General features: G+C 41.3%; 1 protein-coding gene across 2 annotated transcripts in view; it reads left to right on the top strand.

Moving 5' to 3' along the window:
* dagla (diacylglycerol lipase, alpha) overlaps positions 1–17901 on the top strand; it is a 41183-nt gene extending 23282 nt beyond the window's left edge. The window contains exons 10-19 of one of the 2 annotated variants that reach the window (XM_030079163.1): positions 1401–1484; positions 1752–1829; positions 2097–2177; positions 2406–2548; positions 3554–3622; positions 3703–3775; positions 3938–4146; positions 8233–8359; positions 13281–13447; positions 14182–17901. In XM_030079163.1, coding sequence (XP_029935023.1) covers positions 1401–1484; positions 1752–1829; positions 2097–2177; positions 2406–2548; positions 3554–3622; positions 3703–3775; positions 3938–4146; positions 8233–8359; positions 13281–13447; positions 14182–15286 — 2136 coding nt within the window. In that variant the 3' untranslated portion in view covers positions 15287–17901. The remainder of the gene's footprint in view (positions 1–1400; positions 1485–1751; positions 1830–2096; positions 2178–2405; positions 2549–3553; positions 3623–3702; positions 3776–3937; positions 4147–8232; positions 8360–13280; positions 13448–14181) is intronic. The other variant, XM_030079154.1, reaches the window with a different exon arrangement.
* The last annotated feature ends 1345 nt before the right edge of the window (positions 17902–19246 follow it).

The following is a 19246-nucleotide window of genomic DNA, read 5'->3' as shown; positions in this document are numbered from 1 at the left end:
TAGACAAACACAGTGTTTACATTGTATCAGGGCTGGGTATCAAAATTCGGTACCTTTGTGGTACCTTAAATGCTTCACTATTGTATTGGACACAGGAAGTATCATTTGGTACCACGTTTGTTTTGGTGTGTTTGATTCGTCACTGACAAAAAGCCCCCTCCAGAATTACGGAATCCAAGATGCAAGATGTTTTTTGGGCAAGTTTATAAAACACACTGCTAACAATGAATGCCAACAGAGCAAACACACACAGGGAGAGAGAGACAGAAAGGGGCTGGCCGGTGTGCGTGTAGTGCGAATAGATGGAGATAAGATGGAGAATTAACTAGAATTAAAATGGTGAAATAAGGAATACTAGAAATAGGCTAATGTATTCTTTCAAATAGTTTCAGTAGATGCCAACTCCATGTCCCACACCCCACTCTGTTCCCTATCACAGTTACATTGTCATCCTGTGGGAAACACTCAGTTAAATGTGTGGTACTATACGGTCTCTTCCCTCTAAGTATATTTCAGGCCTGTGGGAAACACTGCTAATGTTATATTCACTCATAATTATCCCTCACCTTATTACACTTTATGTTATTAGGTGCTCTGTAAAAGCTGGGATCTGTCTTACAACTCCCACTAGTTAGGAAAATTACACTATGCCCCATTTAGGCCTTGCAGAGCTGCAGAATCAAGGGAAACTCAAACACCATACTTTGTAGTGAAAGCTAATCAGACTTCAGCTAACTTGAGGCTGATGTGCTGAACATCCACATACCAGGAATTAGCTCAGTGACTGTTGGAGCCAAGTCAAAGCATGAATTAAATACCTTGTCCAGCCATTCTGTTAGTTACAACAACACTGTACTGCTACAGCACCTTGGTGTTAACAGGTGGAGTTTTTAAATTGTACTTAGTTTTACTGACTCTCATCATGCATACTTCTCCATCACTCCACCCAAGCACCTTGGGAACACCTGTTAAATAAATAGTCTTATTCACAGTTACTCTTTTAACATGACACAAGATCACAGTCTGTAATAGCTAATTAGCTATTAAAATAGTTTCCTAATAACATGGCATATTAAATGTGCCATTTCTATTTTTATGTCCAATTTCCACAGCAGGGTTACTTGCGCTCAAGCCACACAGTGTTTCTGATTCATAAAGAAGAGCAATTCTCAGTGAGGTCAGCTAGCAGTGAGTTTCCATTTATAAATTTTTTCTCATACCGTGACTGTGGACGGTGTTCAGCAGGGAAGGGTTTAATGACAAAGACTCAACTACTCAATTTACTGGAAGTGAATCACAGGAGCACAGACATTTGTCTTCTCCACAATGTAGCCCCTCTTCTGTCTCTTGCTTTCCCCCATATCTATCTCAGTGTGTGTCTCTCTGCATCTTTCATGAAGGTTTATGAGACTCCATTTTTCGTGGCAGTGGATCATGGAAAAAAGAAGGTTGTCATCAGTATCAGAGGAACCCTATCACCTAAGGTGAGATTTCACTGTCTGTGTTGTTTTCACAGTAATATTTCTTTGACTCCCCAAACAATTGTGAACTCCACTCCAGTTCCTCAAAACACTTGTCACTAGTTTGATCAGAAATATCTGTTTTCTACCCTTTCCTCATATGTTGGGCAAGTGTTTTTTCACTTTCTACGTCTGAGTCGCCCTTCTTTCTCTTGTCTTCTCCTATTTGTTTCCTCTCCATTGCGCTGTGTTTTGTAGCACTGTATATTTAACTTGTCTTTTGTGCATCAGGATGCCTTGACTGATCTGACGGGGGATTCTGAGCGTTTGCCTGTGGAGGAGCAGCATGGAAACTGGCTTGGCCACAAGGTTAGAAATTTATACCACTCTGCTTTACTCCACAGTACCATTTCCTTTGAGGTTTTTTTTTCAACCTCAGGTCTTTCTGTTCTCCAAGGGGCAATTTTAATAAGAAAAACAATCTCAGGGTCATTCCACCTCGTAATAGCAGAATAATTCATGAGGATATTTAAATAAAAGATTAATGTGGCAGTCTTCATTTCCTTATTTTTTTTTCTCTCTCCCCATCTTCCCTCTCCACTTTCTAAATCCTTCTCTCACTCCTTCCACTCTCAGGGGATGGTTTACTCAGCAGAATACATTAAGAAGAAACTGGAGCAGGACATGATCTTGTCACAAGCCTTTGGAAGAGACTTGGTACATGAGTCAATACATCAGAGTGTAGTGAGCTGAATAATGGATGTTTTCTGTTTTATTGTGCATTGGTATTATCATTATAGTGGTTTATTCAATGCCCCAGCTGTGAAGTATTTCAGCAAATGAAACATTAGCAATAGAACCACTGTGTTAAAGTGAAGTAAGTAGCTTCACTGTGGTAACAAATGTGTATTCATGTGAATGCAATGACTGTCCTCTCTCTTGCAGGGTAAGGGCACCATGCACTACGGGCTGGTGATAGTAGGGCATTCTCTCGGTGCAGGCACTGCTGCTATTCTCTCGTTCCTGCTAAGACCTCAGTACCCCACACTTCAATGCTACTCTTACTCCCCACCTGGTGGCCTTCTTAGGTGAGTGCATGAGTGTGTTTGTGTGCGGTAAGACTGAAAAAAGAAGGAAATCTGTTTTTGGCATCTGATCTGAGAAGATAATGGATTCATTTTGAGTTCAGGGGGTTGTCTTACCCTATCGCTTCCATAAGACTCACAGATTCACAGAGGGCATTTAGACTCTCACAGGCTCATATTGCAGAAATGTATCTTGCATCAATGAAAAACAGGATGCTGACAAACGTCCTGTTTTTGTACCCCAAGGCATATTTTCATGTGCCTGTAGTATAAGCAGTGGGTTTCTCTGTCACTTCTCTTTGATTCCTTGTAAAGATATATTTTATTTACAATTCCATATGATAGGACTACCACTTGAACGCTTGAACAAAACTGCACTGCAAACGGAGCTTGCTATGCAAATTACAACAGTAGAGTCTGCATTAAAAGAATATTACATGCTCCAGTGCACTCCTGGTGTTTCAGTAAGATAAGGCAATTTATGGTCAGAAGTTATGCTGCTTCTGCAGGGCTGGTGAAATTAGACAGTCACTGGGGCTGCCAGTCATTATTTCATAGTATAATAGTATAACAGAGATGATTAAAAATGTTATGTCAGTGCTCCCTGGGTTTGTTTAAATGCATTTTATGTGAAAGTATTTTTCTCAAGCCTGCTTTTTCTCCATCTTCTTAACTACTACATCTATCAGAATATGAATATTCTTCACATTTATGAGCCCTCTTGTGGATATTGTAATTTGTGGATGAGCTTTAAATATTTAATACAGAAGAACACATTATGGTGGTCTGTGCTGCCCATGACTGCAGAGAGCGTTAAGATTTTTTTTTCTCAGTCACACTGAATCAGAACAGATGAATTAGAGCAGATTTAAAGTTTGAGATGGAGATGTATAAACAGTCAATACAAAGATGGAGAAAACTAAATTTTGTCTTTAATTCACACACCTCCCCATATTTTCCATGATATCATAATATAATGACATTTTCTCTGTCCTTTTTTTCACCCAGTGAGGATGCCATGGAGTACTCCAAAGAATTTGTCACCTCTGTGGTATTAGGAAAAGACCTGGTACCAAGGTACATCCTCCTCTATGTGCATTTACTTCTCTGTATTAAATGTCACCAGGATACCCATATTTACTGCTGGTTTCTCACAGGATTGGCCTGTCACAACTTGAGGGTTTTCGACGCCACCTTCTGGAAGTCTTACAGAAAAGTAACAAGCCAAAGGTGAATACTTTAAACAGCGTAGAAAAAAACTGTAAACTCTACCATAGCATTTGGAGTATCAAAGTGCAGCATTTTCAATTTTAATGCAGAAAACCAAATGGCGAATGCATTTAGATCTAGATGCCATATCATTCAATTTAAACATACTATTTTCTGCGACAGTGGAGGATCATTGCTGGAGGCACCAAATGCATCCCTAAGTCAGAGCTTCCGCTAGAGGAGGATGGTCCCCAGTCTCAACCAGCAGCGCCCCCCAGCAGCCGACTGTGGCTCCACCCTAGTGACCTCAGCATTGCCCTTTCAGCCTCCACCCCACTTTACCCCCCTGGACGGATCATCCATGTGGTGCACAACCATCCCCCAGAAACATGGTGAGGGGACAGGCTTGAAAGCTTCGGGCAGATTATGACAATCTAAACCCCATTAAAATGCTCCCTCTGTGATGCTGGGTGTGATGGTGAAGCAACCAGGTTCAGTGTGAACCTGGAATGATAAGCTCTCTTCAACTCACAAGGCACAAACAACACAGTATCATGTAACATGGATAATATTCATGAATATGCTATAGAGGTGTTTTAAGGCTTGTATTTGGATACGAGTGCAACTCCAACCAAGGTTGAGTGCATGGTTTTACAGTCTGTAGCGCTGGTTAAAGCTGTTTTCCATTACATAGTGTCTGCTCTATTTGCCTCAGCACTATTTGCTTTTGGTAACAATAACCTCTGGATTTCCATTGCACATAGTACCCCCTCACAGTGAAGCCTCATCACTTGCTTGTGGGCATGCTGATTAGTTTTTCCTTCGGTCTCCACCAGAGCCCAACACAAGTGTGTAAATTTCTTAAAAAACAACTAAGAAGTACCACCAGCCTCCACCAGTACCCGGCAGCCTCTGTGGTTGCTTCTGATATAGCCTTAACTGCCTGAAACAGTCTTAACTGCTTTAAGCTGTATCTACAGCTAACTAATTCACCTAACAGAGTTAACTTGGATCTGCCAACCAATCCTCAGCAGTCTACCTCCACAGGGTATAGTCACTTTCCAACTTTTTTTTTTTCATCATAAGCTTCATGCACCACATCTTTCCATGGTACACAAAAACAGTCTTCTGTGACTTTAACCACAACAAGTTAGCCCTTAATTTTCAGCCATTTCTCTAGCAATTATAAAATGCCTCACTTACAGACTTAGGGCCCTATCTTGCGCCAAAGTCCCTAAACCCGTTATTTAGGGATTTAGCATTGCGCAAGAGGCGTTCCCCTGCAAAAGTTGCCATCTTGCGCACCTCCTGTTATCCGTAAAACACTTGCGCTACCCGCTATATTATGCATAGGCGTGTTTTGGGCGTATACACCAATTACACCAATCAGTGTGCCAGGTGCCATTGCTTTTAAGGGCAGGCTGCGCTATCCTAAATCCTAAATCCTAAACCTGCGATGGAGAGAGGGAGGTAGATTTTCTCAGGGGTTCTACTGAGGCTAAAGCAAGTTGGCTTTATATATATACATATTATATATTATATTATAGGCGAGTTAATTCAGGAGGTGGAGCCACATGTGTCCAAGTGGACGTGTCACAAGGTTGTACTGATTGAGTAAAATCCCCGGGCCACACCACAGACACACAAGAGGCAGAGGTGGAACTATGTGTAAACTAATTTATTGACAAGGTAGATTGGGCAAATAAAATATTAAAAATAAAAATATAGCACAGCTGCTGGCTTATGATAAAACAATAAAACGTGCTGGCATAAGTGTCCAATTAAAACAGTCTATATGAGTAATATACTCAGTCCATTCCGGCGGCGTCCCGGTATCAGTCCGACGGTGTGTGTGGCGAGGCTCCGTCAGGGTGCGCATTGAAGTCGCCTGGGCGCGCTCTCGTAACAGCCCAAACTTTAGGGAAAGCGGATAGCGGGTGGTCAGGACCACCCGCTATCCGCTTTCCCTAAAGTGTGTGCAAGATAGCAATTTTAGGGATAGTGCATGAAACACGCCCACGGACACACCTCCAGGCGCAAATGACGGAGTTGGCATAACGGATAACGGGTAGCGTGGGCGCAAGATACCCTTTAGGGACAGCGGAAGTTCCTGAATCCGCAATTTGCGGGTAGCGGGTAGTGGCAGCGGGTAGTGGGTTGCACAAGATAGGGCCCTTAGTCTTAATACCCTGTTTCTTATCAGGCAATAATTTGTAGCTGCTTGCTCCCAATTACAGCTGCTAGGCACTGAAGCATTTGTTTAGGTTTATAGGTCTGTCTTTTCTGTGGCATATTTTGCAACCTGACAGGTTCTTCACCTACCTATTAAGATTTTTGGGAGCAGGTAAGCACATCATAATCTAATGCAGTTTGCCTCCATCCAACTTAGTCCCACCCAGCTGAATTTATTCCCTTGTAAGATCTTTCAATTCATCCACTGGCTCTGTTTTGCTTGAGACACTGCCTTAGCTGATGCAGCCTCCCCGATGCCTTACCTCATCAAAGTTGCCCCATTTCAAGACCTAAGCTCCCCTGGCTTTGTTGAGCTTTCCCTACAATATCCCTATGTCTTAGTACTGACTGCACCTATTGGACTGCCTCTCTTGGGTTCCATTTCTGCCCTACTAATACAGTTGGTGCTGTACTCCTTATTATTGAATCCTGAGATTTTGTCAGTGTCATCTCCAACCTTACCTTTGGACAGTTAAACTCCTTTGCTATAGATAAAGATATAGGTAGTTCAAAATAGAACCCTTTCCCATATAAGCTGCACTACTAAGACAATGTGGGACTACTCCAAGCCACTTCCATGACATATGAACTAGCTTCTCTAACTTATCCGCTTTTGATAATGGGATCTCATATAGAGTCAAAGGCCGCATTAGCCAAGACTGCAGTCCACATCACAAACAGTACAGCTTATCTTGCCTGGTAACTGTACTATTTGTATTTCCATAATTTGCCTAACTAGCCACCGACTTATTTCCTTAACCTTTTCTGATCATTCAAATTCAAATCATACCACCTTCCTAGGCTTTCAATAGGCTTTTTTGACACGATGGTATTGTTTCCTATGCAAGGAAGACCTTCTGTCTATTAGCTTTAACAATGGAGGTGCTCCTTGACATATCAGGATTAAGGTTAACATTTAATTTATCCAGCAACCTTTTTTTTTTTTTTTTTTTACATGGAGCTCTACTTGTTATGGTAGTCATATCATTCATATATGCTGTAATGGATGGGAGGTGTAGCCTTCCCTGCTGCCTTCCCACTTACCACCCACTTTGATGCCCTAATGATTACCTCTGTTGCCATAGTGAAAGCTTGGGGGATGCTGCCAGGCTGTAGTAAACTATTGTTGTGTAACACATCTGAATATCTTCAAAGTATGCTGTAACTAGAGTCTTCAAGGTACTTGGAACCCTAAAGAAATCAAAAGCCAACCACAAGACCCAAATACCTTACTGAAGTCCAGGGACATCACATGAAGTTCCCCTTTCTCTTACTTAAGTGACTGAATTTGGTGCCAAATCATGTTCATGTGCTCTAAGCACAAGGTAACTTACACTACACCACTGTTTTTTTTTCTAAGTAATTTGACAGCCTCTGCATTACCACAGTAAATGTTTTGGTTGAGTAGTCACAATTTTTAAACATATGACGGCAGACGATTTTGGCAATTTTGTGTCCATTAATGTCTTTGTGGTTTCTACTCGGCAAGCAAACATAATCAGGCCTTTTGTGGGTAGCTGCTGGTTGTACTATAGAGCACAACTCAAGTGGCAGCCACTTAACTCAAAGGAAGTCTATGGGGGCGCAAACAATCTGGCCACTTTCCAGTTATGGGAGGATGGTGGCACATCACTTGTGGTTTGGTCATTCACCGCTGCTCATCAGACAGTCACTGCACAGAAGCATGTAGCCTTGTAATCTCTAACCGCCCACTTCAAGCTGGTGGAAAACCACCATGCGGAAGTGGTTTGGCTAGGTTAACCTAACAGTGAAAACATGGCACATCCACGAATGTGTGAAAACAGCATCAATAAGGACACATTACTAATGCAGAAAAATAAAGGCTTTTGGATGCTACAGCATTATGTATGAGAAACAATACCAAATCGTTCATGTTTTATATATTACATTAGAATAAAGTTTTTGCTTAAAAGGCATTTCTTTGATTGCATATCTGTAACTATAACAACCTTCCAGAACATAGCTCTGATATGGACTGCTTGTTATATACTGCAGGAAAAAAAAAAAAAAAATACAGTCTTCCATTTGCCTTGTGTGCTCAGTCATCTTTTTATCATCACTTCTAAGTGCATTGTTGTTTATTATTTGAGCTCCAAAAAAGTCTATAGATTTATTTTTTAATTTAAATATGTATTGTGGTTGTAGATGAATTATACATGTAATTATAGATGTAATGATCGATGTAATCTTTCTCTTTTTCTCTCTCTGTCTCTCCCTCCCTCTAGCTGTGGTCAGGAAGAGCCCACCTACTCAGCTCTATGGGGGGACAACAAGGCCTTTGATGAGGTCATCATATCACCGGCCATGCTTAATGAGCACATGCCTCACATGGTGATGGAGGGTCTAAACAAGGTCTGTGATTTCTGTGTGCATGCATGCGTACAAATATGGGTGTCTAATTTAAAGGGATGTATCCCTTCTTCAACAAATCCTTAATGAATTACTGGATTTACAGTAATACTGCTGGTGTGTTTGCATCTGTGCTATGATAAATACATGCACCTATCTATGTCTAGTAACTTGAAACGTTGCTTGAGTTGACCATAACTGTCTCATAGGAGTTGCTGAACTTTTAACACAAACTGTTACAAACAGGCTCATATTTGCATTAGTTGTATTTAATGGAGCGAATGTAACATCTATCCACTTTGCATCACATTTCATAGTTGTAGTCTGTTCCTGTTATTAGAGCTTAATATTTTTTCGACAGGGACTTACAACACACTTCTAGATGAGCCAAAGTTGAGGAAACCTGCTATTAGTAAAGCCTGGTGTTTACTTACTGTAGTTGACTCACCTGTGGAGAACCTGGAGGATGCATTCATTGTCTCTCTAAAGTTTTTATTTGTCATCTGTCTCCTCATTCAAGATATCAAATATGGAATTAACACCTAGTTACTGTTAAATTATAATGCATATATATAATGCTACAAGCCATTTTAATGTAATTAAGCCTTTAGTATTCAATTATAAAGTAAAAATAGATCTGTGCCTGTGGTCACTTAAATGTCAACTATGGCAATGAACTGAAATGAAAAAGTTCATCATTTCATAGATTATTTGTTGTTTTCACAATGCCTTTGTGCCCATCACACATTGCCAGTGCAGAGCTGCAGAGTACAGCCCACAATGTCTTAAATTTTAATACCAGTGTGATGTCACCTAGTACAGCATTCAGACACTCCGTTGCCAATGAATGTGAGACTTTTACATCCAAGCTGTGCTCTATTTTAGTGCACTGACACTTCCAAACCACAGAATGCAAACCAAACTGTTGTCAGGGCATAGGAAAAGCCTATTTGAATTTCTAAAATTCAGTGGTATGCTTTGTCAGATGTCTTTCTCAGTCAGCTAGGAAGTAATGAGGGATTTAAGATCAAATCTGTTTGCATGGACAATTAATGCATGAGGCCCAAACTACAATTACAGCTAACCACCCCTTTTGTTTTCCTTCACATTGCTCCAGTTGCTTGGTATGGGGACTGTTCACTCCTGCTGGGCTTCATGCTTCATGGGGTTCTCTGGTGTCTGAGTGTATGAGTCACAGGCAGAGCTGCATCTTCTCAGATAAAGGCGGTATAGATGCTTGCATGTGGTGGACTATGCCGTGGGGGCTGCACTACTATCTTGTGTTTGAAGACCTATGGGTTTGTCTGTCTCTGTGTAAATTGTGTTTACTATTACATGGTCTTGCATTAGTTTTTGAGTGTCAGTGCTCCGTCAACATGTCTGTGATGAACAAATCATTTTGTGATGAATGGATGATTTTGTGTGTGTGTGTGTGTGTGTGTGTGTGTGTGTGTATGTCTGCTGTGCCTAGGCTATAGTATGATACCTCTGGTGTTTCTGCAGGTGCTGGAACCATTTTGTCCACTGTCTGAGCAGGCAAACTTGGAGCCAGAGGAGCTTCAAGTCAATCAGCCATCCTGCTCTACTGCTGTGCTAATAACCTCGCAAATAGAATTACCCTCTAGTCATCTCCTTTGTGATAGTTCCTCTCTCCCCCACAAAGACCTGTCTTGCACTCCCTCTCTCTCAAAGAGCCCTTCTGTCCCGCTGGCTGTTTTGCCCTCTTCTCCTGCTTTTTCAGATGCCGGGTCTGTTCTTCCTCCTCCTCTGTCAGATTGTACTTCTGCCTCGCAGCAATGCTCGGTGTCTATCCTGCCACTTTCTAGCAGCCCCTCCAATCCTAAGTCAGGAGTGCTTTCAGTTGAGGATGATTCATGCATTATACCACATACCCAGGCAAACCCCCCCTGCTCTCCCCCTAGTGCAGAGATGAGTCCTACTCCTCTTCCTGAAATCATATCTGATGAGTCTAACTGTAGTCAGTTAGATAATTCTCCTAGCAGCAACATACCAATGTCAAATACCTCTTCCCAGACAGACACAGTGTGTGGTTTACAAGTGCCAAACTGTCCTTCTGTTTGTCTGACATAGACCCTGGTTAACCTCACCTACCATGCTCAGGTTTCCTATGTCCACTCTTCACTGTACCATAATGTAGCCCTCTTTCTAGTCTTGACTATTTAGCCTTCCGAGCCAACAAATAGGCTTTTGCAATCCCATATGATGAGTCCAAACACACATGACATTGTCCCTTGCTACTATCCAGCTGTCTTTTAACAAAACTGACAAAAACAGACAGCAGTATTTTAGCCCCTCTTGTCTCATCTACTTTAGGATGGCACTAGTGCAGAACCACCTCATACTTCACCTCTTGCTTCCTTCTACACCTTCTCTCTTACCGACAGCTACAGTAGATTTGGTTGAGCGCTGTTGCATACACTTGCTACATCCTTGCTCATGGAGCTGACATATTCTCCTTGTGTTCATAAAGTTTCCATGGTAACTTTGTTCTTCCACTCCAAGGGCAAAATACCATTTTTCCAACGTACCCAGACTGGGACATGGTGTTTTATACCATTTCACATCTGTACATCCAATGGTTCGGTTCCTATGGGTAGCATTTTCTGTTAGCTTAGCATAAAGACTTCAAGTCTATAGGAGTCGTTAGCCTGGCTGTGTCAAAATGAAAAAAATAAACCAGGCGGAGCTAGGAACCAAACCACTTGACATTCAGAGGTGAAAATGGTATTGAATATCTTTTCTCAGTCTGGGTAAGTCAGAAAAAGTATTTTGCCCAAAACTTAAGAGTATTGCCTTAACCCCTTTGGTCTTCATCGGTGGCTGGCTTCTTTCAGGGATTTCATTGGCTGGAGCTCAGGATACCTTCTTCTCTCTGGGTGTTTTCTCCCTTCTTCCTCTTTTTCACAGGGCACATTCAGCTTTTCCTCAGTCATGAATTGTCACTTACTCATCAGGAGCAGATAGAAGGAAAGTAGCTTCCTTGAGGTTGTTCACTGTGGGGGTCTTGAAAATAAGTTATACAATCTCCCTGACCATCTTGACAGATTTGCCAGTCTGAAAGAGCAGTCAGAGCAGAGAGATTTTCTTCAAACAGGAATTGCATCATATCTTCAGCCACTGTGTGCATTTCATCAGAAGACACACACAGCCATGCTATGTTGTAATGATGTATAACTTTTTAGGGGTTTAATTGCATTATCTGAATGTGGAGAACCAAAGCTGATTATCTAATAACAGAAATGGTATTAATGCAGTATGCAGATACATAACGTGCAGCTTTTTTTCTTGTGGGCTCATGTTGTGGGACATAGTTGTACAGTACTATCTGCTTTACATTCAGCCATTTAAGTTCTCAATTTATTCTGTTTATTTAGAGATTGGGAATGAGGCAGGCTGTGAATTTGTAGAAATGTCTGATCTGTGATATACCTCTCACTAGCTCGCTACAGAGCTTGCAGTGCCATGCTTTGTTTTTAATCTTTTATTTTGATGTTGTGCCCTCAAGTGCTGGTTCTCTGTTTGATATTTTTGGTGCCATTGTTTGCTGCTGGTGGTCACTTGCTGCAGTGTAGCCTTCCTGCATTTTTGCTCTGCCTTTTCTCTGTAGTCCCTGTAGTGTTATGTGACCTAAAAACTGTTTCCATTTGTGTGTTCCATGTCCATCATCTCCATTACCCAGACATAGTATTTGTTTAATTCCATTTTTAACTTTCTGCAGCCTTGTGTTCTTTTTGAGTAATATCATTATTTGTTTATAACCATTATCTGTCATTTTCTGTATTTATATTGCTTTCTGTTTCATTGTTATTAATCAGCATTTTTGTGTTTTCATTTCTTTTAGCTGTTTCAGTTGTATTTAAATAATTCTGTTTTCAGCTAATGTTTGAACTCATTAAAGATGAGCAAATACATATAATTGTGTGTTGATGTGATATGCAATTACTGTTTGTCATCTGAAACAGTTTGTGTGGCATGATTATCATCATCTTTTTTTTCATCTCTTCATCTTTTTTGAAGTTGCATAAAATGTTATGGTTTCCCATTCTATATCAAAGGTATTGTATAGTTCTTGCACAAGTATCCGTGACCCCATTGTGGGTGTTCAATGTCAGTCAGAGTAGGTGTAAGCTCTCCTTTTCAATGCACCTACATTTATCTCTCTCTGCATTTTTACTTACACTGGTAAATTTTAGCAGAACATTTTCAAAACTAGAGAATGTCAACATATTTGCATTTTGATTTAGATGAAGCAGGTCCTGGGAAAGCTTCATTGACAACCATTTTAGTCAGCCTAAGCATCTTCCCAATTATGTAGTCAGACCTTTGCAACTGGGGCTATTTGCCGGTATCTTACATGTATTTTTCATTAACCTGAGAGATAACATATGCATCACGAAAAGCATCTTTTAATAATAGCTGGTAGATTAGGCAAAACACTGATTTTTATCTGCACTGTTTCTGTTGTAATTGTTTTTAATTCACTCTACTAATTACTGACATAGAAGACAGATGGGACTAAATTTTGAAAGAAAGACATACTATAAATGTTCATGTTTTGCCTTAAAAATCTAGCTTTTCAAAAACAAAGTGGAGAAAATACTGAAATTGAGTAATCCGATAATCTTTTCTTAGTGCCAACCTATCATATGTCATAACCTATTGGTTTTGTACCACAAAAAATCAAATTGTACCCTTCAAAAACTGGTTTGGCACTGACGTTTTGCAAAACCTGGTTGCAATTATACCTCTGTCTCTGTACATTCTTGATCTCTGCTGCTCACCTCTTCTGTTCTCTCCTTCTGAGCACCTGTATTTATCTTATTAACTGTCCCTTTTTGGGAACAATCATTTACATCTGCCTGTTGCTGGTAACAGTATTGATGTCCACCTCTGTGCGTGACAGGTGCTGGAGAACTACAACAAAGGGAAAACAGCCTTGCTGTCGGCAGCCAAGATCATGGTGAGCCCCACAGAGGTGGACTTGAATCCAGAGAGCATCTTCATGGGTGCATCAACAACCTCCCAGCAGCCGACGCCTACGACCCACCATCGCAGGAACAGCAGTGTGCGGTTAGTACGCCAAACTCCTTTGAGGGCTTGTTGAGACCTACATGAATCAAGCAGTCAAATACACAGTAGACACATGACCTTAACAGGAACGAACGAAACTCCTCTTAAGCTCTAGGAATAATCATGGAGACATTTAATTTAGTAATAATTTTTGTGTTCCAATAAAATTAAACTTGAGTGTTTTTTTTTTTTATCATGTTTTCTATCTGTTGTCCTTCAAAAAAAACAAAAACAAAACAAAAGCCTAAAAGCACAATCATGGTAAGAAAAGCATGAGATTGTTAACTTTGCGTCTGTGCTCCTTTCTCTCATTCACGCACGCATGCACACTGTCTGACCACAGAGCAGTTGCAACGTATGGTAGTATGCAGTTCCCTCCTCGTCCTCTCTGGTTTAGCCCCTCTCCAAAGCGTCTATAATTTCCTGATTGTGATGGTTGAATTGTAATGTTACCTCTCCCCTATTAAACATTAACACAAGATATGATACACTCCTACCCACCGTTTCTCCCTCTCTCCTTTATCACCTTCCTTACTTACACATTAATATTTTCTGGTGACACTTAGTTTGTGGAACCCATATTTGGTTTAATAGTAACACTGCCTCATTCAGCTCCTTGTGAATTTGTTGGACCCATATTTTTATCTTCATGTACTGTTTTGAATCTCCCCTCCCATCCTCTCCTTTACACTCCTTTCCCTTTTCTCCCTCTCCTGTCCTGTCCTCTCCTCCAGTTCCTGTGCCCAATCTGAAATATCTCTGGATGGTTTCTCTGAGTGCCCTCCTCCGCCGGTGCCTGTTGTGCTGCGCGGGGCACGGGAGCGCCTGGCAGTGGAGCTGAGGGATCGCAAAGCACCCCTGGCTGTCATGGAGAGCCTCTCAGATGCCGAATCTCTCTATAGTCTGGACTCCAGACGCTCCTCTGCTGCACTAAGGGGTTCGCCTATGCTGGGATGCCTCCCTTTCCCTTTGGATGCCCCCATCCCAGAGGAGAACCCGTCCCTCAGCTCTCGCACTGAACTACTGGCTGCTGACTGCCTTTGCCAGGCGACTCCAGAGCACCTGGGAGAGGCCGGACCCTTCTTTACCCCCCTGGAATCCAGATCCACCCCTGATTACCCCATGCGCCTCTCCCCTGCCACACCTCACTACAGTGGACACCATTCCCCGGCTCTGCTAGGCCAGAGTGTCCTAACTCAACCTTTCAAGCCAGAGCCTAACGCCAACTCAAAAGTGCTTCCTGATGGGGAACAGCAAGAGATGCCTGCTGTCTACAGTCCAGGGACCACCCCAAATGCTCCCCTCAGTCCACAGATCAGCTCTAGACCTGTGGACGGAGAAAAGGAAGAGTGGGAGACAGAGCCAACGGAGAAGCAGCTTAACATGGAGACCAAGCAGACAGCGTCCACGCCTCCACCCCAGCTATCAAACGGAAACCCGAGCCAGGCGGTATTGGAGTTTGCCCAGTACCTAGACTCTCTATTCAGACTGGACGGCAGCAGCTCACCACCTCTGGAACTGTCTGATGGGGAGTCAGAGTCAGGCCGGGGCTCCTTTGGGCAGGGTGAGGGTCTGGGAGAAAGTCAGAGGTTAGATGACAAACATCTTCTGGCCAGAGCAACACTGGAGCCCAACCTGGTCCCAAAGCCCCCACGCACTTTTGCTGGATCTGCTGACCCCTCCTCTGGCATCTCTTTGTCGCCCTCCTACCCTCTCTCATCGTCTGGGGAGCTCAACGACCTGTCCCCTGCCGACGGCGCCCCGCCAACCGCACATTCTCTACGAACATCTGCCCCCTGCCACTATACTGAAGAGAATACACTATCGTCTATGGTGTAGTGTGCTCTCAAGACTTCGTCGTCCTTTGCTCCAACTTTAGAGGTGCATCCATCCAATACTCTAAAACATATCACAGTACATGCATGCGATGGAATGCAGTCTGCCATGCGGTCACTCATCAGAGACACCGTGATGGAACATGACTGACAAATTCACAGACTATTTCCATTTTTCAGGTGTCCCTTTTGAATGCTGTGTATAGCATTTTCACACTATTGCAATGACTGTAAAAAAAAAAATACCTCTGTCTGCATGCCAGGGGGATGTGCTGCTTTTTGGGTGAATATAACTAACTGTAGCTTCACAATGCCATTCCAAAACAATGCTGTCTCACTCACGTAGTGACGCGACAGCGTTGCATCCATTCACTGAAGTAACAATCAAATGGAAAATAGATAACTGAGCAGGGATTAGAAAACTAACACTGTAGAAGAGGTTAGCATAGGCACATCATCTGAGTAGATGTACTGCACACCTTCCTGCACCCTCAGCAGCTCCGGAATTTTTGTCCAGCATTTTTTTTATCAGGAATGTGAAGATGGACTAAATCGTCAATCAATAGAAGTGAGAAGACATTACAAAATGTTCCTCAGGTCTATTAGGAATTGACTCCGTGGAAGAGAGGAAGTGTGTTTTATCAGTGAGAGTTAATGTGTCTTAAAATAGTGATTGTGACAAAGTTATTACAGACGCCTATGGATGTTTTTGAGTTTTTTGGTTACCATTTGTAGTGCATGAAGAAGTTACTTTTTTTTTTTTTTTTTTTTTTTTTAAAGAGAAACTGTCACTAAGCCACTCAGATTTACATTTGGATAACCTTGCACACATCCAAATGCTCAATTTGTCCCCTTTGCCAAAAAAAAATGATGCAATGTATTGCCAAATGTATTTATGAGATATAATTTTGTGTATGTATATGAATGTTGATAAATTTTAACATACCAGTACCAAGTTCAGTTCACCTAGGAAGAGGATTCATACTGTGTATTATCTCTCCCCCAGCCAATCCCATGTAGACTGTGTTACACAGCAGCACCACGGAGAGGAGGCCATCCTGACCTTAAAACACTGCCATGGCTTTCATCTCCAAAACATAAACCTCTCACCAAGGCTTTGCACCAGTCATAGCTTAGAGACCTTGCGCACAATAACCACCTTTCTCACAGCTGTCCTAATCTATTAACTACTGTACCCTTTCCTTGGGAGAGCTCCTAGCAACGTGTCCATGCTGTCACAGGTCACTGTCTGTATGTATTACGCATTTCAGAGTAGCATGACTGACATAGGATGACTTTGGCCAACCCTGTCATTATGAAAGAGCTGTAAAAAAAAAAAAAAAATGCCCTGAAATGATCCTAGATCTGAACTCCACCAGGCTGGACCAAACTCTGTATCCCAAAAAGCATCGTGGGAGATGCACTGTAGGATATCGATTCTCTTGTCTTCAAGGTGCTTTCAACTTTGTCATCTTGGATATCCAAATGTTTGCTTCCCTTTAAACTGATTCATCTCAAGCATCCTTGGGGTTGGACTGGATGAATAAACGGGCTCATTCACTATGTATGCTAATTTCAATATATGATATACATCTTCCATATCACTTGGGGTGTAACAGTTGGCTTTCACGATTTACATTATTTATTACCATTACTGTTGTTATCACAATTATTGCTATATTTAATGGTATTATTATCCTTTACTCTGGCAACAGGTTGATTTGATCTCAGTGGTTTTTATTTCAGTTGTTGGGGGAATGTTTTAGATTATTTACCCAGTGCAAGGAGAAATATATATATGTGGGGATATTTTTTTCTGTCCAAGTGAAAATTACTGGACATTTTGTCATTGCATGGTTGTAATATGCTCTGTTTGCAAAAACAAAAACGAAAAAAAAAAAATCATAGCGGTGAGATATGGTCTCAATGGATAAGCTCCTCACGTTGACCTTTGGTACAGTACCACCTTTTAGATTGGAGCCACCATAGTGAATTGCAGAGTTGCTCTGTTTGTAGTGGGATTTGCTGTGGCTGCCCACAGCAGACGTGTTCTGTCCAGTTGACAGTCTGACGCCCTCCATGTCATGCTGTCAGTCCCAGTAGTCTCTCACAAGACGCCCTGAGGTTGAGCCACCAGTGTTGCTCAGTAGCTTTGCTTGCAGTGGGTCATAAAGTAAGCATTGCTGAAAGAAGGCACTACAGTACTTTTCACCATGATGTGTACAGCACCATCTTCTTTGTGTAATTATTTATGCAGATGTCTAAAGAAAAAAAATATTAAATTCCAATAGAACTGTGTAGAAAACTACTGTATTACTATAACGAGGTAATGACTATATTATAATCTTTATGAATATTGACATATAAGAAATGTCTGAAGAAAAGAATTCTATTTCATCTGAAAGCTATATATGACAGATTCAAACTATTTGGCAAAATCTTGTTCATCAGATTTAGTAATTGGTCTATACTGAAAGAGGAATAATTCAGCTATGTCTTGTCCATGTTTACCTGGTTTGCTTCCCTTCCTTTCCTGCCCCAGAATGAGAATGTATTTAATCCCTCTCCCTCACTGCCCTGCCTGTAATGGAATAAAGCAAAACCAACTACCGAGAAGTATTTTGGCTCTTCTGTCATAATTTCTGTCTGAGTGTGTTAGAGGAATGCACTTGTAATTAGTGTCTTGATGACGATTCATTTGGACGGGCTGCAGATGCATTCTGTAACAGCTATCGTCATAATTTGAAGCAGAAACGATGGCTCTCCGATTTGTCCATGATATGTTTTCTGGGCCTTATTGGTTGTTGTCAAGGCTGGAATTAATACGCATATTTACTTGAGGTGAAATGTCTCGTTCTATTAAACACAGCACCGTGTACCACGTGTTGACTGTGTGTAAATTCAGTTTGGATGAAGAGTTAACTAAATGTAAATGTAATCTCATAAGCAAATGTTATGCAAATGTTGAGAATCTTCAAAACGGTCATAGACAGACTGAGAGTTTTGAACCAGAGTTTCCCCAGATGAATTAAGGTAAGCGTCCATTCTCAGGAAACTTTAGCTAAAGGGAATCTGAAAAGGATTCTGTTTTAGACTTGATTTAGAAAATTTGCTGATCTCTCTTTGATGCAGTTTCAGAGCTGCTGAGGTATGATCAGATGGATTTTGACAAACCTGTGACGTATTGTAAGTTTTTAGTTTGCATATTATAAGAGTTTTGCTCTGATGAGGACCAAAATGTTCTGTCTGGCCATATGGAGGTGTAATGGGACAAATGAAACATTTTGATGGCTGATGTCTGTTTAATTACACCAATAATGTAGAGTAGCTGCTTGCCAGCATCAAAGCCAGTGTTGCCTCTGAGCTCTTCCCCTAGTTTGGCATTAAAAGGGCCAGTTCCATCAGTTCTGTTTGTGTATTACTAAAGACTGCAGGCAGTAATATCTGTTGTGTTTGATTTAGTATTGCTGACACACTGAGAAAAAAGTCTGCTTTCTTCATTTAATACTGGATGTCACCACAACTTTGAGCTGAGCCTTAAGGTGTTACAGTATATTACAGCTCACAAATGCTGACTGGACTAGACCACAACTATATGATAAGCAAAGAGTCTGATTGAAGTCTATTTTTGGTTCTTGTTGGTTTTCTGCAACACAAATCTAAGACCAGCAAACAATAAAAACATAAAAAAAAAAAAAAGATTTACCAATGTAATGTCATTTCTTTTAGTTAACAGCTTCTTTAACTTTCTTTAACTTGGTTACATTTTCTTTGGTAGCTCATATTTATATAGGAACTGATTCATAAGCAGATTTTAATTTGCAAACACAACAATCAGATACATTGTATTACAACAAGGATATACAATTTTGATGCAAACACCCTGATTAGATGCAACCTGCCAAATGTAGCGCAGCTCTAATCAACCAGTGATAAAATTAGCCTCAGCGCCATATGCAAGCAT

Source organism: Myripristis murdjan, chromosome 3 (assembly GCF_902150065.1).
Source record: "Myripristis murdjan chromosome 3, fMyrMur1.1, whole genome shotgun sequence".
NCBI lineage: Eukaryota > Metazoa > Chordata > Actinopteri > Holocentriformes > Holocentridae > Myripristis > Myripristis murdjan.
The sequence above is the reverse complement of the archived record's forward strand: the minus strand, read 5'-3'. Positions and strand labels throughout refer to the sequence as shown.